This window comes from Gorilla gorilla, chromosome 11 (genome assembly GCF_029281585.2).
Source record: "Gorilla gorilla gorilla isolate KB3781 chromosome 11, NHGRI_mGorGor1-v2.1_pri, whole genome shotgun sequence".
NCBI classification, from domain to species: Eukaryota; Metazoa; Chordata; class Mammalia; order Primates; family Hominidae; genus Gorilla; species Gorilla gorilla.
The window spans coordinates 29,184,304-29,208,561 of NC_073235.2; the positions used below are offsets into that span (position 1 = coordinate 29,184,304).

The 24,258-nt window shown below is 61.7% G+C and overlaps 3 protein-coding genes across 9 annotated transcripts in view; 2 read left to right on the forward strand and 1 right to left on the reverse strand.

Moving 5' to 3' along the window:
• Positions 1–7,635, forward strand: part of MYO7B (myosin VIIB) — a 37,863-nt gene extending 30,228 nt beyond the window's left edge. The window contains exons 18-30 of the mRNA XM_055380671.2: positions 673–803; positions 1,140–1,297; positions 1,534–1,687; positions 2,178–2,333; positions 3,189–3,294; positions 4,107–4,220; positions 4,527–4,614; positions 5,053–5,159; positions 5,610–5,795; positions 6,141–6,257; positions 6,478–6,561; positions 6,725–6,844; positions 7,233–7,635. Coding sequence (XP_055236646.2) covers positions 673–803; positions 1,140–1,297; positions 1,534–1,687; positions 2,178–2,333; positions 3,189–3,294; positions 4,107–4,220; positions 4,527–4,614; positions 5,053–5,159; positions 5,610–5,795; positions 6,141–6,257; positions 6,478–6,561; positions 6,725–6,844; positions 7,233–7,334 — 1,623 coding nt within the window. The 3' untranslated portion in view covers positions 7,335–7,635. The remainder of the gene's footprint in view (positions 1–672; positions 804–1,139; positions 1,298–1,533; positions 1,688–2,177; positions 2,334–3,188; positions 3,295–4,106; positions 4,221–4,526; positions 4,615–5,052; positions 5,160–5,609; positions 5,796–6,140; positions 6,258–6,477; positions 6,562–6,724; positions 6,845–7,232) is intronic.
• A 693-nt stretch (positions 7,636–8,328) lies between these two features.
• Positions 8,329–24,258, reverse strand: part of LIMS2 (LIM zinc finger domain containing 2) — a 42,980-nt gene continuing 27,050 nt past the window's right edge. For all 4 annotated transcript variants that reach the window (XM_019022054.3, XM_019022053.4, XM_063694745.1 and 1 more), the window contains 6 exons: positions 12,797–12,946; positions 11,923–12,073; positions 10,767–10,859; positions 10,141–10,189; positions 9,941–10,016; positions 8,329–9,307 (listed from right to left, as the gene is read on the reverse strand). In XM_019022054.3, the coding sequence (XP_018877599.1) occupies positions 9,160–9,307; positions 9,941–10,016; positions 10,141–10,189; positions 10,767–10,859; positions 11,923–12,073; positions 12,797–12,946 (667 nt within the window). In that variant the 3' untranslated portion in view covers positions 8,329–9,159. The remainder of the gene's footprint in view (positions 9,308–9,940; positions 10,017–10,140; positions 10,190–10,766; positions 10,860–11,922; positions 12,074–12,796; positions 12,947–24,258) is intronic.
• GPR17 (G protein-coupled receptor 17) lies at positions 15,862–23,053 on the forward strand. Of its 4 annotated transcripts, none has more exons than XM_019022056.4 (3): positions 15,862–16,114; positions 17,936–18,171; positions 20,664–23,053. In XM_019022056.4, exon 3 carries the CDS (start codon positions 20,684–20,686, stop codon positions 21,701–21,703), a length of 1,020 nt encoding a protein of 339 aa, XP_018877601.1. In that variant the 5' UTR covers positions 15,862–16,114; positions 17,936–18,171; positions 20,664–20,683; the 3' UTR covers positions 21,704–23,053. The 4 variants fall into 4 exon arrangements, with proteins under 4 accessions (XP_018877601.1, XP_018877602.1, XP_004032565.1 ...); XM_019022057.4 differs by having other exon boundaries at positions 17,968–18,171; XM_004032517.5 differs by lacking the exon at positions 17,936–18,171.

Genomic DNA, 24,258 nt, shown 5'->3' on the forward strand with positions numbered 1-24,258 from the left:
CATTTATACTCTGACCCAGGGGGACTCAAGTCTTTCCCTGCACAAGGGAACCACCCACCCCAGCCCCTCAGGAGGCAGGAATGGCAGGCATTGCAACATGTACATACTGAGTGCTGAGTATGTGCCCTGTGCCTGTGGTACGAGTCTGGGCACAATAGCAGCTCCACCCTCAGGGCAGACATTTGGGCAGATAATGACACATGGATGGCAACTGTGCAAAGTGCCACCAAGAAGAGGGACAAATAATAGGGTGGGGAACCCACCCTGTCTGGGAAGGCATCCCCGAGGGAGGGACATTTGTGCCGAGGCCTGAAGTTGGTGGCAGACTAGGCAGGCAGGGCTGGGGTGAGAGGTGGCCCCATGGAGAAGGGGAGCTGGGGGTCTGAGAAACCCAGAGTGCCGTGGCCCCCAGAACGGGTGATGTGGGTGCCACAGCCATTGGCACTCACCCTCCCAAGGGAAAGGAGACAGGCACCAAGAGGTAGAGTCATGGTCCTGGGTCACACGGCAGGTGACAGGGGTGTGGGTAAGCCCTGGCCTGTTCAGCCCTGGGCCTGACCCCTCCCAAGTCACTGAGGCTGCCAGGCCGGGAGGAGCCTGCAGGAAGGGCCTCATGGGCGGTGGCTCCTGGGCACCGGCTCCTGGGCACCCACAGGCCTGTGCCCCCTCCAGAGCTTGCTTGCCATGTCACCAGAGAAGAGGAAGCTGGCGGCTCAGGAGGGACAGTTCACAGAGCCATGTCCTGAGGAGCCACCAAAGGAAAAGCTGCACACCCTGGAGGAGTTCTCCTATGAGTTCTTCAGGTGCCCCCCAGCCCCGCTCTGCCTCATTGCGCCCCCACCTCCCAGCCCCGCTCTGCCTCATTGCGCCCCCACCTCCCAGCCCCACCTCACCTCACCTCACCTCACCTCACCTCATTGCACCCCCTGCTCCCAGCCCCGCTCCACCTCATTGCACCCACTGAGAGCTGCAGAGAGGCCACGCCACCCATGTGGAGCCTGCCTGGCCTTCCCAGGCCAGGGGAGTCAGGAGGGGCTTGTGACAGGGTGGGGTGCTCTGGCCCTCCCACAGCCACCCAGGGGTGTCAGAGGACAGAGAAGGCCACAGGGTAGGCCTCACGCCAGCCTCTGACCTCACAGGGCTCCAGAGAAGGATATGGTGAGCATGGCCATGCTGCCCCTGGCCCGTGCCCGTGGCCACCTGTGGGCCTATTCCTCCGAGCCGCTGCGACAGCCGCTGCTCAAGCGAGTCCACGCCAACGTCGACCTCTGGGACATCGCCTGCCAGATCTTTGTCGATATCCTTCCCCACCAGCCTGCCTGCGCCTCGTCAACGCCAGGGCAGAGGCACCCAGCACATCCTGGCCCTACAGCTGTGCTCTAGGGCAGGAGAGCCCAGGAGATCTGAGAAACCCGTAGTGGCGGGACAGAGCCCACACATGGCTCACCGCAGGGCTGGGGTCGGGGTCAGCATCTATCCCCAGTCTGTGTCAGTGTGGGGCTGCCCCAGCACCGTGCTCCTTGACAGCCACACCCATCCTCCGGTACATGGGCGACTACCCTTCTCGGCAGGCCTGGCCCACCCTGGAGCTCACCGACCAGATCTTCACACTGGCCCTGCAGCACCCGGCCCTGCAGGACGAGGTCTACTGCCAGATCCTGAAGCAGCTGACGCACAACTCCAACAGGTCTGCTGGGGCGGCGGCCAGCCCACGCGGGCACCCTCAGTCCTCATCCCAGCCCGAGGCCAGACCGAGGCTCAGAGAGGACACTGCAGCTCGTGGCAGCAGAACCCCTGCCTGGGCTCCTGCATCAGCAGTGGGAAGGGTTGGGCCCTTGGTCTGCTCTGCTGATGTCCTAGGGGTGGTCAGAGCAGGAGAAGACGGCCCTGCCCACTCCCACCCTCTGTGTGTGACCTGGCAGGCCATGGCCTCTCTGAGCTTCAGTGTCGTCTTCCAAAAAATGGGTGCAATGCCCACCCACCCCCATCTTGAGGGTGTGAAAACCCGTGGCATCGGGCAGCCGGGCACAGCTGGCATGGTGCAGCCTGGCAGGTGCCCTCCCCCTCGGGCCCTCTAGACCCCAGGCAGCTGTCACATCCGTCCCTGCTCCCCAGGGTGCCTGCCTGGCCAGGGCCCCCTGAGGGGCCTTTCACGGCTGACAAATGCTACCCTTCAGGCACAGCGAGGAGCGGGGCTGGCAGCTGCTGTGGCTGTGCACGGGCCTCTTCCCGCCCAGCAAGGGGCTGCTGCCCCATGCGCAGAAGTTTATAGACACTCGGAGGGGGAAGCTGCTGGCCCCCGACTGCAGCCGCCGAATCCAGAAGGTCCTGAGGTGAGCCCAGTGCCTCCAGCCCCCAGCATTGGCCCTGGGCCCGCAGACCTGGGATGCTGTGGGGCCTGGCCAGCCTTCCAGGAGCTCATGGTCCCTGGAGGACTCTCCAGAAGCCAGTGTCAGCTTGGGAGGCAGGATTGGGCCCCGAGCTGCCAGAGAAGAGGGTGGAGGGTGAGGCCCAGGAGGGTCAAGAGAAGGCTCAGTCATAGCCACCAGCTCCCCTGCCCCACCACTGCCCAGCAGTGGCACAGAGGCACTGCCTGAGGGACAGAGAGGAACCTGGATGCCCCAGCCCAGGCCCTCAAGGCTGAGGTCAGAGGCCCATCCTTCCAAGTCCATGCGGCCTCCCTCATCCGCCCACAGCTGTGAAGCTCTTCCTTGGCTGTCTTTGCTCTCCCCGACCCCTCCTGCCTCCTCTGGCTTGGCCTCCTGTGGCCGTGAGGAGGGCAGGTTGACTGTAGGAGTGGCCATGATTTCAGTGGCAGCCATGGTCACAGAGAGAGGTGGGCGCCCCATAGAGGCCCTGCCAGAGTCCCTGGCCCCTGCCCGATGCCCCTGTTGTGCGAGAACAAGAATACTGCCAGCCTTGCCCGCCGGCGCCTTCCCGGGAGCCCCTGGCCTGGCCCTTCCCCGTGTGTGCCCCAGGCTTTCAGGCACAGCTGCACCATCACTACCTCTGAGGCTGCGTGGAGCCAGGGGCAGCCCCCAGGACGTGCGAGGGGCTGGAACCACCCCAGTGATGGTCACTGGGGTTTTCTTTTGTTTCTGGCACATGGTTTAGGGCCCACATTGGGGCTGGGGCATGGGTGAGGATGAGGGTGGGGGTGGCACCTGCAGCACACGCTGTCCCCTCAGGACAGGGCCCCGGAAGCAGCCCCCGCACCAGGTGGAGGTGGAGGCCGCAGAGCAGAACGTCTCCCGTATCTGCCACAAGATCTACTTCCCCAATGACACCAGCGAGGTGAGGCCCTGCTCTGGTCTGCACGGCAAGTCTCAGGCCTCCAGAGGCCATGGGGCACCCTCCCTCCTGGCCCAGCCTGCTCCTTGGTAATCCCAGAGAGCCTTTTCTAGGGCTGTCCCATCCTCACCAGTCTCCTGCCCTCTCCCCATGGGATGCAGGCCCCACCTGCCCTTGGGTGCTTTGGAAGTCAGGCCAGTCCCAAGGTATGAGTTGGGGGATCCAGGCCCAGGACACAGGAGAGGACAGAGGGGTGGGCAGCAAGGGTGAGTCCCAGGACTTGGGGGCCCCTAGGGGCTTCTGACCATCTGGGGTGCAGGAGAGCAGGCATTCCCACTGCGTGTGCCTTGTGCACAGAGCCTGCCATGGGTGCTGGGGGAACAAAGGGGCCAGGGGGCAGGTGGGAGACCACCAGGACCCCGCCGTGACATAGAGGCCTTGATCAGGGGCAGCAAAGACAAGCGGGCTGAGAGGCCAAAGTGGGCAGTGTCGCCTCGCGCCCTCTCCAACAGCACAATGGTCTTTTTGGCCTTGATATTCGGGTCCCAGTAACAGGAAGTTCCCACAGTCTGGCTGCTGGGCTCTCAAGGCAAGTCAAAAGGCCAGGCCTGCAGGGCCCCAGGACAGCGAATGCTGGGACTAAACAACATGAACCTCTGGCCAAGGTTCTGGAAGGGAGGCTTGCCCTGCTCAGGGCAGACCACATCCAACCCAAGTTTCATGAAGGAGCAAAAGTGCTAGGCTAGGAAGGCTCATCCTGGGCTGTACTGGCCCCTAGCCAGGCCCCAGGCCTCACCAGCTGCCTCTCTGTCCAGGTGCTGGAGGTGGTTGCCAACACACGGGTACGGGATGTGTGTGACAGCATTGCCACCAGGCTGCAGCTGGCCTCCTGGGAGGGCTGCAGCCTCTTCATCAAGATTTCAGACAAGGTGGGCTGGGCTGGGGCTGGGCAGACGGTGGGCGGACGGGCAGTGAGCGAGGCCGTAGGTGCTGCCTGTGGGGGCCTCAGCCTACCAGGGGCACCCATGCTGGACCAGGCTGCATGGCCAGGGCTGCTGGGACGGAGGTAGGTGGGGTCCTGGAGCAGAGCCAGCTCCACACGCCAATAGCCCACGCACAGCCGACTCCAGCGCAGCACCCAGGCCGTAGGCAGCCACTGGACCAGAACCCAGCAGGTTCTCAGGAGGACAGTCCCCGGAAGCCACCCAACTTCCCTGTACCTTCCCCTTCCCCAGGTCATCAGCCAGAAGGAGGGAGACTTCTTCTTTGATTCCTTGAGGCAGGTGTCTGACTGGGTGAAGAAGAACAAGCCCCAGAAAGAAGGTGAGGAGGCCTCCTGGAGGAGCTGGGGGAGGGCGTGGCTGGGTGGGTCGAGGGGGCACTGTCGGCCTCTGTGCGGCCCATGCCCATTCATCCATCCGTTCGTTCCCATGTGTCCGTGGGTTGTGGGAACAACCAGGCCCTGGGGCCCGGCGGTGAGGGCCAGCTCAAGCAGAAACAGGTGGCTGCACCTCGGAGTGATGAAGGATGCCCCGGGGCTGAGGGGCATGACCCTCATGGGCTGGGAGTGGGAGTCCAGGAATGTTCCTGGAGAAGGCAGCCTCTACACTAATCTTGAAGGAAAATGTGGGGACTGGGGAGGAAGAAGGGTGGAGGCTTTCGAGGCAGGGAGGTGGCAGGCGCAGTGTGGGGGGTGGCAGGGGGTCAGGGCTGGTGTACCTGCTGGGACAGGCTTGGTGCCCACTGCTGGCCCTCGCCCAGGGGCCCCCGTGATGCTCCCCTACCAGGTGTACTTCATGCGGAAATTGTGGCTCAACATATCCCCAGGGAAGGATGTGAATGCAGACACCATACTCCATTACCACCAGGTACTGGGCACACCTGTTCTGAGGCTGTAGAAACCAGCAGGCCAGGGCAGGGCCAGCCTCAGCCCTGGGTACCAGCCCATGTGGTAGGCAGACCAAGCCCCTGAGGGCTCTGGAACCAGGAGCAGAGGGCAGCAATGTTTGGGGACAGTGACTGCACTGGCACCTGCAGCATGACTTGGAGAGGGTGGGACAGAGGGTCCTGTGACCCATGGAGCAGTGGCTGTGGCCTGCAGGGCCAACCACATGGGTGGAGCAGGCCATCACCTCCACGCAGATATCAGGGGGCCCTGCCCTGACTCAGGGTCATTCCCCTGGCCTGAAACTCTCTGCTCAGTCTGTCCTGGATGGAGTGGGCTAAGCCCCAGTTCCCCACCATCTGAGCGGGAAAGAGGTTGGGGGCGGGTGGGCCGCAGCCGGAGACCCAGCATGCCCAGTGTGTCCACCACCCAGGAGCTGCCCAAGTACCTGCGTGGATTCCACAAGTGTTCGCGGGAGGACGCCATCCACTTGGCGGGCCTCATCTACAAGGCCCAGTTCAACAACGACCGGTCCCAGCTGGCTAGTGTCCCCAAGATCCTGAGGGAACTGGTGCCTGAGAACCTCACACGCCTGATGTCCTCGGAGGAGTGGAAAAAGGTCCCTGGTCGGGCTGGGGAAAGGTTCTTGTGCTGCTGCTCCTCCCTGGGCCCCTGCACCAGTGCCATGCCCTGCCTGGGCTCCAAGATCACATGGGTGCACATGGGTGGTGTGGAGGGTGGGCTGGCTCTGCACACACCACGCCTTCCTACGCCATCCACAGCACCGAGACTGTCCCATGCTACATTCCTCCCCTCCCCTCCCCTCCCCTCCCCTCCCCTCCCCTCCCCTCCCCTCCCCACCCCTCCCCACTGTACTCGCCCTGGGGTAGGCAGGTGCTGCTCCCACCAGGGCTTTGGACGGCCTCTGGGCACCCAAGTCCTTACTGGCCCTCCTGTCCCCCAGAGCATCCTTCTAGCCTATGACAAGCACAAGGACAAGACAGTGGAGGAGGCCAAGGTGGCCTTCCTGAAGTGGATCTGCCGGTGGCCCACCTTCGGATCCACCTTCTTCGAGGTGAAGGTAAACCTTGCCCCACGCCCAGGCCTCCTACCCAAGAAGGCTCCACTCAGCTCTGCCCCAGCAGGCCCAGCGTCAACCAGCACACATCTTGGGTGGGGGTGGCCGGGAGGCTGGAGGGCGTGGGTGTGTGTGTGTATGTGCGTGTGGCCTAGATGAGCTCCTGGGAGGTGCAGCCTGGCCTCCCGGGCTGGACTATGACCGTCGTGTCCCTCCCTCCCAGCAAACCTCGGAGCCTTCCTACCCGGACGTCATTCTCATCGCCATCAACCGACATGGGGTTCTGCTCATCCACCCCAAGACCAAGGTAGCTGCTGGGCCTCCGGAGGGGCTGGGGGCCACCAGGTCCAGGGACCCGTGCAGGTGGGGCTGCAGTCATCTCTGCGGTGTGTCCTGCCTCTCCTGTCCCCTAACACACACAGAGCCCGTGCTCTGGAGGCGTCCGGCCCACCCACCCTCTCTGCCCCCAGGACCTGCTCACCACCTACCCCTTCACCAAGATCTCCAGCTGGAGCAGCGGCAGCACCTACTTCCACATGGTGCTGGGGAGCCTGGGCCGTGGCAGCCGCCTGCTGTGCGAGACCTCCCTGGTGAGCTCAGGTTCTTTCTCCCAGCCAAGATGCACAGGACAGAGCTGCTGGAGACTGGGTTCCCCACCCTCACCCCTAAGAGGGCTCAGTCACAGGGCCCAGGCGGGGCCAGCAGATCTGGAGAGGGCCTGGGTGCATCCCCAGGACCAGCAGCCAAGGTGGCAAGGCCAGGCGGGACCCCCTGCACCCTTGGCCCATTCCGAGGAGGGAGGGAGACCCAGCTCCAGCAGGGCAAGCAGAAATGACGGCCCCAACGGCAGGAGCCCACCTTCCCTTTCTCCATGCCCTCCACTGCCGGTTGCTGAGGAAGAGAAGGTGGTCCCTGAGTCCAGGACCCCCACCTGCCCTCTGCACCCACAGCCTCTGACCCACCCTGTCCCTTGTCCAGGGCTACAAGATGGACGACCTGCTGACCTCATATGTGCAGCAGCTCCTGAGTGCCATGAACAAGCAGCGGGGCTCCAAGGCCCCAGCCCTGGCCAGCACCTAGCAGCGGATGCTGTCGTGTCTGCTCAGGCGCCCTTCCCGACCTCTAGCCTGGCGGCACCTTCCCAGGCCCTCTCAACCCAGGGCCTGTCCTCAGCAGGCAGCCTTCCATGCTGCCCCCCATACAAAGCCCACTCAGCCCCGCAGGCGGCCCCCTCTGTCCTGGGCGCTGCCCAGGGAGGCCAAAAGACGGGCCCAGAATGGGGTCGGGAGTCTCGGACCCCCCAGGCTATTGGTGGATGGCTGAGAGGACACCTCCCAACCCCACCCCACCAGAATGTTCAATAAAAACTCCTGGAGCAGGAGAAGTGTGTCTGTCTGAGGGAGCAGGGTGTGGCACAAGGTGGACAGGGGGCCTGGGAGGCTCTGGCCCGCAGAGAGCTGCAGAAAAACCAAAATGCCGTGTGACTCCCCCAGGGAACCCGGAGGGCAGCTGCATTCTCCAGAAATGACTTCATCCCTCCCTCTTTCTGCTTCCTTCCTCCCCCTCCCTTCCTTCCTTCCTGTTTCTCAGACTGGGGAGGGGCACTCATGGGAGAGTTCTCCTCCCAGGCCCCTCCTCACACCTTCTGTCCTTCTCCCCACCCGGGGCATTGATACACCTGCACTACCCCCAGGAGGCCAGGGTGGAGGTGCGGCTCTCTGGCTGCTGGCTTCATGCTATGGCCAGCTTATGCCCAGACAGTGGGCAGAGCTGGACATAGCACCTTGGAGGCCTGGATTCCCCCACCTCGCTGGCATGCCCTGTCCCCGCCCACCACCTCCTCTGCCCACTGGGCCAGCTTATGTGGACCTGGCCACCCAGGCTTGTGAGGTCCTGGCAGGGCTAGTCTTCAACTGCTTATGGCAGCCTGGCCTGGGATAGAGACTAGGGCCCCCTGAACTCGTGCCTGTCTATGTCTGTCCCTCTGTTCAACTGCCCCAGCAGCAGCGTGTCCAGACCCGCTGCCATCCCCTCCACCCCTGACCCCGCCCACAAACCACGCAGGCTGCTGTGGTGGTGTGAACAAGCCTTCATTGTGCAAGCGTGAGCCCAACAAACACCAGGTCTGCGCTGGCCGCAGACGAAGCGTCCTCCCTGGAGGTGGGAACAAGCCACCTCTGACCATACCTCCTCTGACCCCATCACCTCCTGGCTCAACACAAGCCCCAAGGTTGGGGGGGAGGGGGGCGGGGCGGAACCAAGGTGGGAGGCCAAGGCGAGATTCCAGGAAGGCCTTCCGAAGGACGGAGGTGGGTCCTGTCCCTCCAGGTAGCTTGTAGGTGTGGACAGCAGGACTTGCTGCCTCAGTGTGGGCACAGGGACACTGTGCCACTGGTTGAGTGAGTGGTGAGGGATTGGAGGTGGCTCCCAGAGGCCTCCATCTGCATGGCCCTGGCCCTGTGGCTCCAGCAGGCTGCCCTGGCTGTGGGTAGCCCAGGAGCCACATGCGCTTAGTGGGGCCGCTCTGGGGCAGGGGCTCTCACAGGACAGCATGAGCCACTGAGCCGCCTGGGGAGGGCCAGGCCAGGGGGGAGCTGTGGTGCAATTTGCTCCTGTCCCTGGAGGTTTGTGGGCGGAAGCTGTGGGCACAGGTGGACACAGCTGTCAGACGTGGGGTCACAGGCTCCCACTCCCCAGCTCCTGCCTCCTCACAGAAGCCACGGCCAAGGAGAGGAGAGACATGGGGAAGGCAGAGATGAGGGAACAGGAAGGGAGGAGGCAATGAGGAAAGAGAAAGGGAGGGTAAGATGCGGAGGGAGCAGGTGGATGGGGACGATGGGGCCAAACATGGACAGCGGGAGGGGAGAAGGCGGAGGGGCCGAGAGGCGGCTGCGCAAGAGCGCCTTCAGGCAGAGTTGAGGTCCGCGGCCTTGGGCTGGGCCTTGCGGGAGGTCAGCTCCGACAGCTTCTTCAGCCGCTTCTTCAGCTCCAGCGGGAACTTCTCGTAGCACCTCTTACACACGGGCTTCATGTCGAACTCCACAAACTTGTTCCTGGGGAGGAAGCTGAGCTGTCAGCAGAGCCCCACGCCCACCCCTTTAACCCCAGACAGGTGACTGTGGAGTGGGCTTCCCTCAGCCCCCAGCCTCCCCACACCAGCCTCTCCTTGCCAGCAGGCCAGGCCCTAGGGTGAGCTGGCCAGAGAACATAGGGATGAGAAGGGCCTTGAGGCTTCCCTTCCCTCCCAGAGGCTTCTCTGAGGTTCTGAAACCCCAGAACCCTCTATGCCTCCCCACAGCCCTTGGAAACCTGGACGCCATCTCTCCTCTCCCAGCTCCAGCCATCCCACGCCCCTCGAGGCTTCCTGGATGAGCAGCTGACACTGCTGCTTTTGCATATGCTGTTCCCTGGGCTGGAATGCCCTTCCCTCCCCAGAGCCCAGGGTTCTGGCAGGTGTGTTGGAGGCACGAGTGTTCCTCCTCCTCTCACTGTGCCCTGGGGTCCCTGGATCCCCTAGACACCCTGGACCTGCCCCCATCTCCCTGGGTGGTATAAGGCCGGGCTGCCCCTTGTCCCCACCATATCCCCAGGCCAGACTCAGCTGGTGTGCAGGAGGGCTGCTGAGAGGAAGGAGCTGCAGGAGCCCCCTCCACCCTGAGCCCCATCCCACGATCACAGGGACTCACTTCAGGGTGAGCTTGCTGTTGCAGGTGGAGCAGGAGAAGCAGCTCACACACCAGGCCTTGTTGAGGGCCGACACCACTGTGAGGGAAGCGTGGGACTCAGCAGGCCTGGCTAGGCTGCCGCAGGCCCAGCTGGGCTCACAGCTGCAGCACCCAGGCCCCAGGAGAGCAGGTGGGGTGGGGGAGGGAACACACGGCCTCACCATCGCCTTCAATCACATGGCTGCAGTTGTAGCAGACGTCCCCGAAGAGCTGTGGGCCGAGCAGGCTGTCAGAGCGGCTGCAGGCAGTCACACCCCAGCCCAGGGCCGTCATGCAGCCAGCCTGGCCCTCCAACACCGCCCCTCTCAGGCATCTCCCAGGCCCTGCCTCCCAGGGCCCAGCTGCAAGGCTGGGTTGAGGGCACGGCAACCCATGAGAACCACCCTCCCGGGAAGGACAACAGGCTGGGGCGTTGCTCCCCAGAAGGCCCCTCTGCTCTGGCCACTGCTGTCCTGCGAGGAGGTGGGCCCAGGTGGTGACTGCATCCCACCAGCGCCCCCTGCCTTCTGTACCAGAGCAAGGGAGGGAGGGGGTTGCTGGCACTGTCAGCCCCATGTGCCCGGGACCTCACACCAGCCCCAGAACATTCTTCAAAGGAAGACACTGAGCCTGAAGAGAGCTGCCCAGGTCTCGAGACCCCAGGCCAGGAGCCAGGGCTGAGGGTGCAGGCCTGGGCTCAGCACCTGGCAGAGCTCCTGAGGGGGTGCCCACAGCCTCCCTGGCTCACGGCAGCTCTCCTGGCCACCCCTCCAGACCCGCATCCCTGAAGGTTCTGCAGCGGGCTCACCTGGTTGTAGTGAGTCTCGCAGTAGGCCAGTCCCTTCTTCTCATAGTGCCGGTGCCCCAGGAATGGCTTCTCACACTTGGCACAGACAAAGTGCTGCGAGGACAGAGGGCGGGCCGGGTGGCATCAGGGCTAGAGCGGTGACCCCAAGGGACAGTGGTGACCCAGGGACAACAGTGACCCCAGGAGCCAGTGGTGACTCCAGGGGACCACAGTGGCCCCAGGAAGCAGCAGTGACAGAAGGGGACAGGAAGCAGAGTCTGGGCAGGTGCAGGCCTTTCAGGATTCACACTGGGCAGAGGGGACTGACACCTCTGTGAATGCCCTGGGGTCAGCAGACCCTACCCCTCCTCTAAGGCACTGATGGTAACCTTTCGAGTCACCATCCCCTCCCAGTCTGGCCTCCCCCTCGGCAGCCTCAGCCCCAGGAGTCAGGTGCCAGCCCGGTGCTGCAGCATGGTGGGCCCTCATAGGCAGAGGCGGCCCTGCGTGTCCACGTGGGGCCTCCTGCAGGCACCCCCTGCAAGCCTGGGATCACTGAGCAGCACCTTGCATTCCCCCAGGGATCTGCATGTGAGGATGAGAGCTGGGGGCTGGGGCCTGCATCAGGGCAGGACCGCATGGCCTCCCACCCAAGCCGCCACCCAAGGCACAGCTTCTGGACACAGCGCTGGCCAGGTCATCAGGGAAGGTGGTGGGCTCACTGTTCCCAGTGAACCCATGAGAACATGAGAGCCCACCACCCGGCGGGGACACTCCAGGTGACCTAGTGCTCACACCTGAGGAACTCTTCAGCTCCGTGTCTGCACAGGGCTGTCCATGCAGCGGGTTCTGTCCACCACAACCCCCAGGCACTCTGGGCAGACTGCCCCCAAGGTTTTCTCCTGACCTTGGAGTCTCTTAGAATGCCAGCAGGGGGAAGAGGAGAGGTGGGCACAGCTACCCAACCATGTGTGTGCACTCGGGTCTCCTGGCTCCCGTGGGCAGGCTGGGGTCCTTGGCTGAGCACAGGGAGGGGCAGCACCCCTGAGGAAGGGCCTCGTTGGGAGCCAGCCACCCGCCCTGGGCTGGGAGTGTGCAGGAGCTTTAGGGCTCTGACCGTGACCCTGAGCTGGGGCACCCCCCAACCTGAGGCCACGTGTCCACCAGCCTGGCTCACCTCCACGTGCCACTGCTTGCCCAGCGCGTTGACCACTCGGCCCTCGATGGGCCGGCGGCAGGCCCCGCAGATGGGGACGCCCATCTTGTCATGGCAGGGCAGGCAGTAGAGCTCACCCTTCAGCTCGCGGGCCTCGGCCGTCAGCTCCTTCCTGGAAGATAGCGTGCAGCCCCCAGGTGCCATCCCTGCCCTTCTGCAGGGTCATGCCAGCAGCGCCTCCACCCCAGGGCACGGCTCCCCGAGGGGCCCATTCTGTCCCTGCAGAGCCGAGGCGGCAGCGCCTTCTGATCTCTGGGCCCTTTGAAGACTTCCTGTGCCCCAGACAGGCCCTGGAGCACAGACTTCCTGCACAGCCCAGAAGAGTGGCCTGTGTTCTGCACCCAGGCCTCTGAGAAGCGGGTCTGTTCTCAGGCCCCCCTCCTCCTCCAAACCAGAGGGGGTGTCTGGATAGGCACGGAGACAACTGGAGGGGACGGTGGGGGTGGGCGAGGACGGGGGCTGAGGGGCTGCCTATGCAACTCCTCTCTCCAACACCAGCACCAAGCCCGCTCCCGGTCTCTTGCCCTGCCCCCTCAGGACCCTTCCGCTGCTCCATCTCAACCCTCGTCTGCAGTCTAGGGGTCCAGCCCACCCGCCTCCTGAGTCTCAAGTGCCCCCCAAACAGAGCCCCGGAGAGAGAAGCTTCCTGCCGTGGCTGCTTCCCAGCCCCCAGCCCACCTCTGCCCTGCAGCCTTGCTCTCGGGACCCCTCTGTCTGCCCACCCTGCTCCCCTCTCCCTCCTCAACACTTCCCCAGGTGGAGGCCCCACCGCCCTTACCCTGGGCCAGCCCTGGCTCCCCGCCCCCACAACTGCAGGGCCGGGCTGCGCACCTACCCACAGTGGGTGCAGTTGAAGTGGTCAGGATGGTAGGCGTCGCTCCTGAACATGAGGGGCTGCTCGTCGATGACCAGGTGGCACCGCTGGCAGATGTACTTGCCCAGGCCCTTGGCCTTCTCACGGTTGTGGCAAGGCCGGCAGAGATGCCTGCGGGAGGCGGGGGCATTAGGGGCAGACCCCCCACTCCCACACAGCCTGGCCACCTCCAGGAGAAGAGCCCAGACCCCTGCAACTTCACTGAGCAGCTGGGGGCTTCAAAGGGGTTCAGCCCAGGGTATGGAAAAGCAGACTGCCCTGTCACAAGGCCCAGAAGGTCACAAGTGTGTCCTGGGAATGGGACGCATGCTCAGCAGGAAAGACGCCAGAATGCTCGAGGTTACTGTCTCTGGATGGTATTTTCCTCTTTCTACTTTCTCTAAGCCTGGGGCATGCTGCAGAATACAGTAGACATTTAATTGATATCTGCTGAAAGCATTATTTTCCCAATGTATTTAACACACACGAGTTATGAGTGTCACTGTGCCCAGCAGAGTGGCCAGTGAGTGTCCCGGGAGGCCCACTCACCCCCTTCCTTTGGGGTTTGCCGGATGAAGAACAGCCCAAACACATACAGATGATTTCTGTCTCCAAAGACAAGCACTGCTATGTCAGATGGAGGCCCCCAAACCCAGGAACTGTCACTACAGAGTCTTTTTGTGAAGGCCTCAGAATAATTTCTGATGCTACTTGCTGTGTTGGACGACAGCTGTGTTCTCAACGGAGAGACAAATCAACATGGTTTCTGTTTCCTTGGACCTCAAAGGTGGCAGGAATCTAGATTCAGAGTCCCCAGGCAAAGATACACAAAGGCCCCAATCCAACACCCCTGGCCCCCATCTCCACCTGCCACCCGAATCTCTCTCTGGTGCTCCTGCTGCATCCAGGCCCCCCTTCCCAGGCCCCCCAGCCCCAGGGGCCCTCTCCACCCCTCACCAGCCTCCACGGCTGCCCGACGCCCAGTGTTGGCCCCTCTGACAGGCTGGTCAGGGAGGATACGGAAGAGATCCAATCACAGACCCAAGATCCCCACCCAGGTTATGGTGGGCAGACCCCAGATGCCAGGGCCACCCATTCAGCATCCCTCCCTGGACCCCAGGACCTACTACTGCTGGGTCTGGACTCCATCCTGCACAGCACTGTGCTCCATCTGCTCTGGGGTGTCTCATCGTCAGCTGTGTGCAGGGCAAGGGGCCCAAACAAAGGCCCAGCAGCCACTTGCTAAGCTTCCGACTGGCTCTTTGTGCCTCCCCAAGACCCTATGTGCCCAGCAGGGGGCAACAGCTCAGGGTCAGTTGACTGAATGCCTGGGTGAATGAATGACTGTACAAGAGAGGAAAGGAGCCTCGGTGGGCATCATCTCCCCCTCGACAACTGGCCAGGGCCCTGGCTCTTATGCCCCAGCGACGGGAAGCAGTTGTGGCCTGTGGCTTCAGTCTTCATCACCACAATCCCTGAAGCCCACCCTTGCCCAGACACCTGTGCCCCAGCACCAACCCCAGGCCACCTCCTCAGCAGGTCTGGGGCTGAGCTGCCCCACCTGGCGCCTACGGTGGCCAGCCCATGCCCCCCGCGGTGCCTCTGTCCCAGCCTCAGCATGTAGGCCCCATGACCCCACTCCACATTCTGGTGACTCCTCATGAGCGTCAGGACAACACTCAACCCACGAGGAATTACTTTTGTTTCAAAGATGCAGGAATCAGCTCAACGCCTCAAAACTCCATCACCACGGTCAATGCCCTTGAAGCCATCGACAGTGATCACCCCAATAACAGAAGGTCTGTGAGCCCAGAAATGCCCTGCTCAGGGTGGTTAGCTTCAAGCCACCACCTTTCCAACCAGCCTGGGCCAATTCTTCCAGACAGCCGCCTGTGGGCACAACAGGAAAGAGACCTGCGCCCCGGCTCAGACACCTCACACCCGGCTGGCTCTCAGGCCAGACAAACTGGGAAGCCCATCTCTCTTGAAGGAAGTCCAGATGGGAAACAGCTTCTCAACAGACCAGATCACAGCACCAGATCTAAAGGTGGCCTTCAGAATTCTTTTTCAGATTGAATTAGGATCAAATCTAAGCATTCTAAATTCAAAGTGCAGCAGAAAAACAAAACACACACACACACACGGAGCCTAAGTTCTGGAGTGACACGTGCTTGGGTTCAAATCCTGGCTCTGTTGCTTCCTACTGTTTGCTGATGGGTGAGTTTCTTCATTTGCCTGAGCCTCAGTTTCCTTGTCTGTAAAATGGGGCAATAATCCCAGCTGCACAGGGTGATGTGAAGACACAAATTTAAGACACTGTCCCTTAAATGCTAGCCACATACATACAGTTTTCAATGTTTAAACAACAAAATGTAAAGTCTTTTGAAACCAGGAAGGGTGGTTTGGTTTCCCATGTTGCTGGATGTATCATTTTTAGAAAGACAGAGAGAAATGAACTTTGTTCACTCAGTCTCAGAGGTGGCCGCCGGCAGCATTCAAAGGCACCCCAGCCCGGAGCCACCCCAGGGAGGAGCCCCAGGGCCAGCGGTCAGATTCATGGGCTCCCGTGCAGAAGGGGAGCTGCACCGGCGAGCACCCGGCCTCTGAGCTGAGCCACATCCTCACGGACAGGACAGCGCCCCATTATGAGGCTCCTGCAGCTGTGCCTCGCTCCAGATAAAGGCCATGATTTATTCTGTGTGCCCAAATGGGGCCTCATTATACAGGGCAGGACACAAGGACCCTACAGCAAGTGTCCTCAAAGAGTCGCCTCTCACTCGGTGAGCAAGACTCCTCGGCCTCCCACCCTCCGTTCACAGGCCCCCTCCGCTGTCTGCGGGCGCAGGCCTGGGAGCGCCGCCTGTTGCCACGACAGCCGGCCCCTCCCTGCCCCCCATCAGTAGGAAATCATCCCCTTCTGAAACGTCCTGTTGTGTCCCTCAACTCCAGCCCAAGCCCCCCACCCAGCCCCCGCCTGCTCTGAGTCTCTGAGACAGTCACACACTCAGACTCTGTGGCCAAGCTGGGGGCGGGGGGCATGGGCTAGGGACACACTCGAATATTCACGCTCCCGCGGCAGCAGCAGCAGCAGCCAGAGGAGCAGCCTGACACACAAGGGACCCCTCAGGAATGAAGCAGCCTTTCAGGGCCAGAGGGGCCGTGGTCTCCCTTCCTCTCCTTAAATAGCCAGCGTTCCACCCACAGCGGCAAGGAGCCCCCTGCCACCACCGACACCCACGGGCGGAGATCACCTGCTGCCCCGCAGACCCCTGTCCCTTCCTCCCGGACCAGCAGCTAGAGGTAAGGGGCAGGCTGGGTGGGGCGGACTGGGAGCCCAGGGCTAAGCAGAGGGAAACACTCAGCGGGAAGCCCTGCCCAGGGAGACAGGCAGCAGCCTGTCTCGTCCCATCTCTTTGGTGATGGTCTGACCTGTGCATTGAAGGCTGACCACAGTCTGAATTCACAGCAGCCCACAAAGCGGTGTTTTGTCCCTCTGATGGCGGCTTGCAGAGGGGAAGTGGCTTGCCGGCAGTCCAGGCTGCAATGACAGCACCGCTGCCCCTAACCATTAGGCAGCCTTGACCCATAGAGGAGCCAGATGGCTGGGAGAGGGCTCGGGCCAGGGATGGAGGGGCGCTAATGCAAAGGAAACTGCCACCACCTGGCCATTGCGCTGCCACCACAGGCCCTCCCCGAGGCCACACATGCCCACCTGCCACCTCCACAGAGGCCTAAGACCTGTCCTAGATGCTCGACTCACCCATAGCCACGGGACCCAACACTGCCCAGGCCCCGGCCCATGCCACGCCCTTTCCTCTTAGGGACACCGGCTCAGTGGCCGTCTGACCAGTGAGTCGTGAGGAACCAGCGAGTCTAGGCTGAAGTTTGTGTTTCTAAAGGGCAACAGAGAGTGAAGCGGGGCCCATCTCAGACCAAACTGCAACAATCAGCATCAGAACTCCTCAAACGGGGGACAGAAAGGGAGAAGAAACCTCAGCAAACCTGAAACAAACCAGAAAGCGGTTTAAAATGGAGTCTCAGTCCCAGAGAGAGCGAGGGGCACGCCCTTCGGCCCGGGCAGGAAGTGGAGGGCAGTGCCCAGGCTGAGGCCCCCGGGCTGGAGGCAGCAGGCACCACAGGCCCACCTGGTGCCATGAGATATGCCACCCCTGCCGTCACTCAGGGCCCTGAGCCCAGTAACACTCTGCCGTCACTGTCCTGAAACTCTTCCTTTTTGAGCAAGGGGCTGCACATTCTCATTTCACACATGGGCCCCTAAAATGAGGGAGTGGCCCCAGGGCCAGGAGGGGGTGCTGAGCCTGGGAAACAACTCCATGGCAAGCTCTGAGACTGAGTCACACCCCCCACCCTGGCCGAGGCACCCTGGTGGTCTCCCAGGGAGTGAGACGGTTTCCCTGGTCTCACTTCCAGCTCCAGGGCCAATGTCTCCTGGTCAAGTGACCTAAGACAAGTTAGCAGACACTCAGCCTTGATTCCCTAACCTGTAACATGGGGCTAAAACTGGTTTGAGCCAGCACAGGCAGGCCCCCACCATGCCAGGCAGAGTGGTCAGTCGTACCTATGAGCTGCTCTCTCGTGGGGCCAGGTGATGCCTGCACTGTGGGGCACAGCACAGGCCTGAGGGACAGCCTGGGGTGGAGGGCACCCACCTTGGCCCCTTCCCACCCCCAGGTTCTAACAAGGGCCCCTCACTCACTGGGCCCCCTCTCCTCTTCCAGTCTCCAGGGCCTCCCCGCACACACCTTCCTCCTCTCCTGCCAACCTGAAAACAGCACACCTGTGTGCCCCTCCCATCTACCATGGGCTGTCCTCTCTGCTTGCCCATGCATCTGCCCTGGAGCCCTGTTCCTCCAGTCTCCGGGTCCTCACCCCCAGCACATGCAACACGACACCCTCAAAGTCACGGGCCCCCCTCCCCTGCCACCGTCCCACCGGTACCTGCTCCCTGTCCTCCCCTGCCTCACAGGCCCTGTCAAGGGCTGTGTTCCTCCCTCCTTTTACCTCTCCTCCACAGCCCCCTTCAGAGCCCTCAGCCCTTCCCCAGGGCTTCAGCCAAGCCTGTCTCCCTCTCCCAAGGATCACTCACCCCGCCTTCTTCAGCCCTCAGCTCTCCGCCCTCACCGTGGTTTTAGCAGTCCTAGGGAAAGTGCCAGCCGAGACCATCCAGACCAAGTCAGAGGACTGTGGAACCTGGATTCCTGGGGAATGGGGTCCCCATGAGGAACTCCACATTGGACTAAGAACAGACCCTGTTCCTGGAAGCAGCAGGAAACCATCTCTGGTGTTAGAACTTCAGGCATCTTGAAACACTCTGAAGCCGGGGGCAATCTTTTCAGGTAGGGGAACCTGCCTAGAGAAATAGCTAAAAGGTAATATTATTAGGTAGTTGCCCTCCCCTTTGCTTGAGGACATTGATGGCCAGGTGCTTGGGCCAGCCCTCACCCTCCATGTGAGGGCCACAGCAGCTGGCCACTCGCTCTCCTGAAGGAAGGGTGCGACCCACCCTTCCCTAGGGCTAGGGCCACCACCATGCCTGCTTCTCCTCCATGTGAGGATGGCTCCAGCCTCCTCCTCAAGGGGCTGCTGTGTCCATGAACAGTCATCATGCCCTCTCTGCCCCGTGCCACCAGCATCCTGAGACAGCCCTGTGGAGTCAGTAAGAGGAGAGGGGCTGGGCGCAGTGACTCATGCCTGTAATCCCGGCACTTTGGGAGGCCAAGGAGCACTTTGGGAGGCCAAGGAGAGAGGACCACTTGAGCCCAGGAGTTTGAGACCAGCCTGGGCAACATGGCAAAACCGTCTCTACCAAAAAATACAAAAATTAGCTGGGTGTGGTGGTGTGCGCCTGTAGTCCCAGCTTCTCAGGAGGCTGAGGTGGGAGGATCACTTGAGCCCTGGAGGTTGAGGCTGCAGTGAGCTGATTGCACCACTGCACTCCAGCCTGGGTGACAGAGGGAGACCTTGAAAAAGAGAAAGAAAAAAAGAAAAAAGAGGGGGGAGGGGAGGGAGGGGGGAGGGGAGGGATGGGAGGGAGGGGAGGGATGGGAGGGGTGGGAGGGATGGGAGGGGTGGGGGAGGGGAGGGAGGGGAGGGGTGGGGGAGGGGAGGGGACAGAGGGGAGGGGAGGGGGGAGGGGAGGGGAGGGAGGGAGGAAAGGAAGAAAGAGAAAGAGAAAAGAAGGAAGGAAGGCAAAATAAAAGAAAAAAGGAAAAAGAAAAGAAAAGAAAAAAGAAAAATAAAGAAAAGCAAGCAAGCAAAGCGAAGTGAGAGAGAGAAGGTAGGAAGGTAAGAAAGAAAGAAGGAAGGAAGGAAGGAAGGAAGGAAGGGGCAGGGAGAAATGTGCAGAGTGAATTTGCTGCAGGCAGGACCCCGGCTGTTCGGTGCAGAGCCAGGCTCGCCCAGGATGAGGACCCTGCCAGGGCTGCGGCCCGTGCCTCCTCCCCTCCTGCTGCCACAATGGGCACAGGCAGGATGCCAGCTTCTCTTCTGCAAACCTCTCTCCAGCCTCTGCTTCAGCCTGGCTGTGCAGGGTGGGGATGGTGGATACTGGGAAGCTGGGTGCCCAGAGGAGCCCCAGAAGCTGTGCCATCATCAGCACCCACCTGGCCGAAGCCCGCTGGTGACCCCAGTTCAAAGGCAGGCCAGGCGCGCTGTCCTGCCCTGGTTCCGGGCTGCGGGCTGCTCTGGCCCCACCGCCTGCCCACACTGCCACTCACAGGCCTGGGTTGGGGAGGCAGAGTGTTTGGGACCCTCACTCTCCTTCTTCAATCTTCTGAGTTGACTAAAATCAAAACAAGAGTGGGTTTCTCTGCTGAGGGTGGGGAGCACCCTATCCAGACCCAGGGTTCACCAGATGGACATGACTTGTTTCCCAGGACTGTCACAGGGCTCTGCACTTGGCCTTCAAACGTGGGCAAGCCACGGGGCCTCCAGGCCTCTCCGGGGCTGCAGATCCGTCCTCAACAGCGCTGGCCAGTGTCTCTGACGCTGGGTAAAATGGGTCTTCCCCTCCTGGAAGAGATGCTGCCCCCTCGTGGTGGATCTACTCTGGGAGAGAAAATACTCCCAGCTGGCCTGATACCCAGGCACAGGCTTCTCCTAAACACAGGTCTCCCCACCTGTCAGGATGTCCAAACGGAATTGGTGGGCTAGGTCCAGAAAGCCCCCAAGAGAGATGCTGAAACTCTCAGGCGGGTAAAAAGAGCAGACCTCTGACGTCCCAGGGCACAGCCCTTGCTGCCATCCTGGGGGCACCCTCCTAAGTGCCAGGGAACCCATGGTCAGGGGAAGCAGAAAGTGGTGACACCCCGGCCACTGCACCTGTGGGCAGGTGGGTCAGGGAGGGTCCAGGCACTCAGGATGAGCAGAACTCACCTGCCAAGGCTTCGGCTGAGGAGGAGCTGGAATCCCAGAGACACACTGCCCCCGCCCCTCACCACCCCTGTCACTCAGACAGCACACCTCAGAGGCAGAACAGAAAACCCAGAGCCTCACCCAGGCAAGGCTCACGTCCCATTCCCCGCCATGGCACTGACCCGGTCCTCCCAGCTCTGAGGAGCCTCAGATCTCCCGGGTGGCAGGGGTGCAGCTGCATAGTGGCGAAATTCCAAGCCCTGGTTCTGCATTTGCCTTGTGCTGAAGTTCAGAATGCCTCTGACGCTCACGCACACCAAATGGACAAGGAGGTCCCCTCAGCAGCCCCGTGGGCAGTGCTGAGCTTGAAAGTGGGAGGTTCTGAAGGCATTGGAGGCCTGACTTCTGGACTTCAGAGAGCGTGAAGCTGCCTAGATTGCAAGCTCATTGTGAACTGTTTGCTTGTTCCCTCCAGGCTCTGACTCCAGCCAAAGCATGAATGGCCTTGAAGTGGCTCCCCCAGGTCTGATCACCAACTTCTCCCTGGCCACGGCAGAGCAATGTGGCCAGGAGACGCCACTGGAGAACGTGCTGTTCGCCTCCTTCTACCTTCTGGATTTTATCCTGGCTTTCGTTGGCAATACCCTGGCTCTGTGGCTTTTCATCCGAGACCACAAGTCCGGGACCCCGGCCAACGTGTTCCTGATGCATCTGGCCGTGGCCGACTTGTCGTGCGTGCTGGTCCTGCCCACCCGCCTGGTCTACCACTTCTCTGGGAACCACTGGCCATTTGGGGAAATCGCATGCCGTCTCACCGGCTTCCTCTTCTACCTCAACATGTACGCCAGCATCTACTTCCTCACCTGCATCAGCGCCGACCGCTTCCTGGCCATTGTGCACCCAGTCAAGTCCCTCAAGCTCCGCAGGCCCCTCTACGCACACCTGGCCTGTGCCTTCCTGTGGGTAGTGGTGGCTGTGGCCATGGCCCCGCTGCTGGTGAGCCCACAGACCATGCAGACCAACCACACGGTGGTCTGCCTGCAGCTGTACCGGGAGAAGGCCTCCCACCATGCCCTGGTGTCCCTGGCCGTGGCCTTCACCTTCCCGTTCATCACCACGGTCACCTGCTACCTGCTGATCATCCGCAGCCTGCGGCAGGGCCTGCGTGTGGAGAAGCGCCTCAAGACCAAGGCAGTGCGCATGATCGCCATAGTGCTGGCCATCTTCCTGGTCTGCTTCGTGCCCTACCACGTCAACCGCTCCGTCTACGTGCTGCACTACCGCAGCCGTGGGGCCTCCTGCGCCACCCAGCGCATCCTGGCCCTGGCAAACCGCATCACCTCCTGCCTCACCAGCCTCAACGGGGCACTCGACCCCATCATGTATTTCTTCGTGGCTGAGAAGTTCCGCCACGCCCTGTGCAACTTGCTCTGTGGCAAAAGGCTCAAGGGCCCGCCCCCCAGCTTCGAAGGGAAAACCAACGAGAGCTCGCTGAGTGCCAAGTCAGAGCTGTGAGCGGGGGGCGCCGTCCAGGCCGAGCGCAGACTGTTTAGGACTCAGCAGACTCAGCAAGAGGCATCTGCCCTTTCCCCAGCCACCTCCCCAGCAAGCAACCTGAAATCTCAGCAAATGCCATTTCTCTAGATCGCCTAGTCTCAACCCATAAAAAGGGAGAACTGACAAAGGGGATCCATCAGCCACCCCTCTGCAGGGGCTTGTGATGGCTGCAATGGCTCCTAGACACTCAACTACTTCATCTGTGGCAGGGAGAGAGGAGGCCGGAAGAACAACCCCTGAACAATGGAGGCCTTTCTTTCCCGCTAGGCTCCCAGCCTCCTTCCCGCTACAGAATCGCTCAGCAGCGAGGCTCAGCAGAAAGACCCGGAAGGCAGGCTGCAAATGACCCAGAAGAGGGACCTGGGAGTCCTGGTGGGGGCGGGGAGGGAGTCTCAATATTCCTGTGCAGTGCAAGGTACTCTGAGGCCCCTCTGCAGTGCCTCTGCCAGACACACACTGCCTGAGTTGAAGACACACAGGCCACACATTTCAGGCTGGTTGCCAGCGGACGTCAGCACTCACGGCCTGCAGGGACTCAGCACAGCTCTGGATCCTGGATCTCTCCTGCTGTAACCCCACGCACAAGCCTGCAGCCCCCAGAGCTCTTTGACAGGCTCCCAGGCCTCCCAGTCCTGGACAAGCATGTCCTGTGCAGTCACGGGAGCTCAGCTCAGGCCAGGGCTGGGCTGTACACCTGCCTCCCACTGACCCAGACCCACTTCCTCCAGAGAGGCCTCTCTCTGCCTGAGCTATTTCCCTTGCTAGTGTGCAGATATTTCCCTAACATGTCCTTTTTTGTATTTGTTTGTACAGACCATAAATATAACTGTAGCTTTAAGACTACACAGGTTGTTGTGTTTGGTCAACATGAAGCGTTTCTCAGAACTTCTCTGACCCAAGAATGGTGAAGTGGTGGTACAGTGGCAGAGGCAGCCTCGTGGGCTCTCTTGCTGGGGCTCTGGCAGCTCACAGCACATCTGCCCAGATTCTGAGGTTCTGCACTGTGGGGCTGGGAGGGCCAAGTGGGGGCCCTCATTCCTCACTCTAGCTGCCACCCTGCACCGTCCTTACGGCAATACGCTTTTGTAGCATGTTTGACTTTCCAAAACGTTTCCAGCATCTTTCGGATTTCCCCAACCAGCCCTTGGGGCAGTGGCCCTGTGCAAACCTTGGCTCAGGAAGGAGATTGGGCTCGCTCCACACACCCTGTCGGCGACGTTGCTGGTCAGCACAAGCCCCTGTTGCTGTCCCTCGGCCCCTGCACTGCACCATCTGCCCCTCAGCCCTTAATTTAGACCAGCTGCTCAATGCCAGGCACCGCCCAGCTCCGAGGACAGTGGGCTGGACACCAGGCACCAGGCCATGTGCCTCTCTCGTGGGCAGCACACGGACAACAGCTCGGTAGTGTCGGGGAAGCACCTCGGAGGAGCTGCGGGAGGGAGCAGAGTGCCCGGACAGAGCGAGTGTGGCAGGGGAAGCATGGCTGGGGCCTCTGGGGGGCGGCGCCGCCTCTCACTGATACAGGGGACGCATGCAGAGGCAGCCTTGGTGGTCAGTGGAGGAGAATCCCAAACTGCTTGTGCCTCATTGCGTTTGGGATGCCCGGTGGACACCAAGTGGAGGTGGCATGTGGGCAGCTGAGGACAGCGAGAGAGAGGCCTGAAGTGGAGCCCAGAATTGTCCAGACACACGTGCCATTTAAGGCTCTAGGATTCTGTCTGCAAGGGCAGCCATGAGGGCCGGGCACGGAGCCCCAGACGACCCCCCATGGAGAGACAGGGAGAAAGGTGGCTCAGAGGAGGGGAGTGAGCAGGTGCAGCTGTGGGGGAGGGCAGAACCACAGGAACTCAGGGTCCCGGGTGCCAGAAGGGGGGCGTTTCTGCACCTCAGCAGCTGTGGTGAGGGCTGCTGAGGGGTCAAGAGGAGGTGTGGGTCCCTGGGCAGATGAGACCAGGGTAGCACACGCGAGGGGCAGCAGGTGTGCTGGGAGAAGCCAGGGAGGAAGGCCCGGCAGTGTTTTTAACCCACCTCCCCAGCCCAGTCCTTCAGAAAGGACGAGAGAGTGGCATGGAGAAGCAAGCCCTGGAGAAAGTGTGGGGATGAACAGGGCTCACAGACAGAGGCCGGGCTGCACGGGATCTCAGAGCTAGGGCCAGGGGAGGTGGGAGACAAGGCCACCTGCTATAGGGACAGTGCTTGGGAAGGGAGGATGAGAGACCAAGGGTTCGCAGAAGGTGGGAACTTCTGGAGTACCCATGAGGTTTGTGGCCCTGAATTTAGAGTAAATGTGGGCATCTCCCTCCAGCCACACTGAGCTGCACAGGTACAGGCAGGAGAAGGTGGAGAGGTGGGGTCAGTAGACGGGGTGGCCGGGGGGGTGGCAGAGTGTGAGGATTTCTCATGGCTCCCGAGAAGCTGCCAGGAGCTCGCTGAGCATGGGGCCCTGTAAACTGGGAGCTGGACTATCCTCCCCGGGGTTACCTGGAGGGAGGGCAGCTACATCAGTGCAGGCT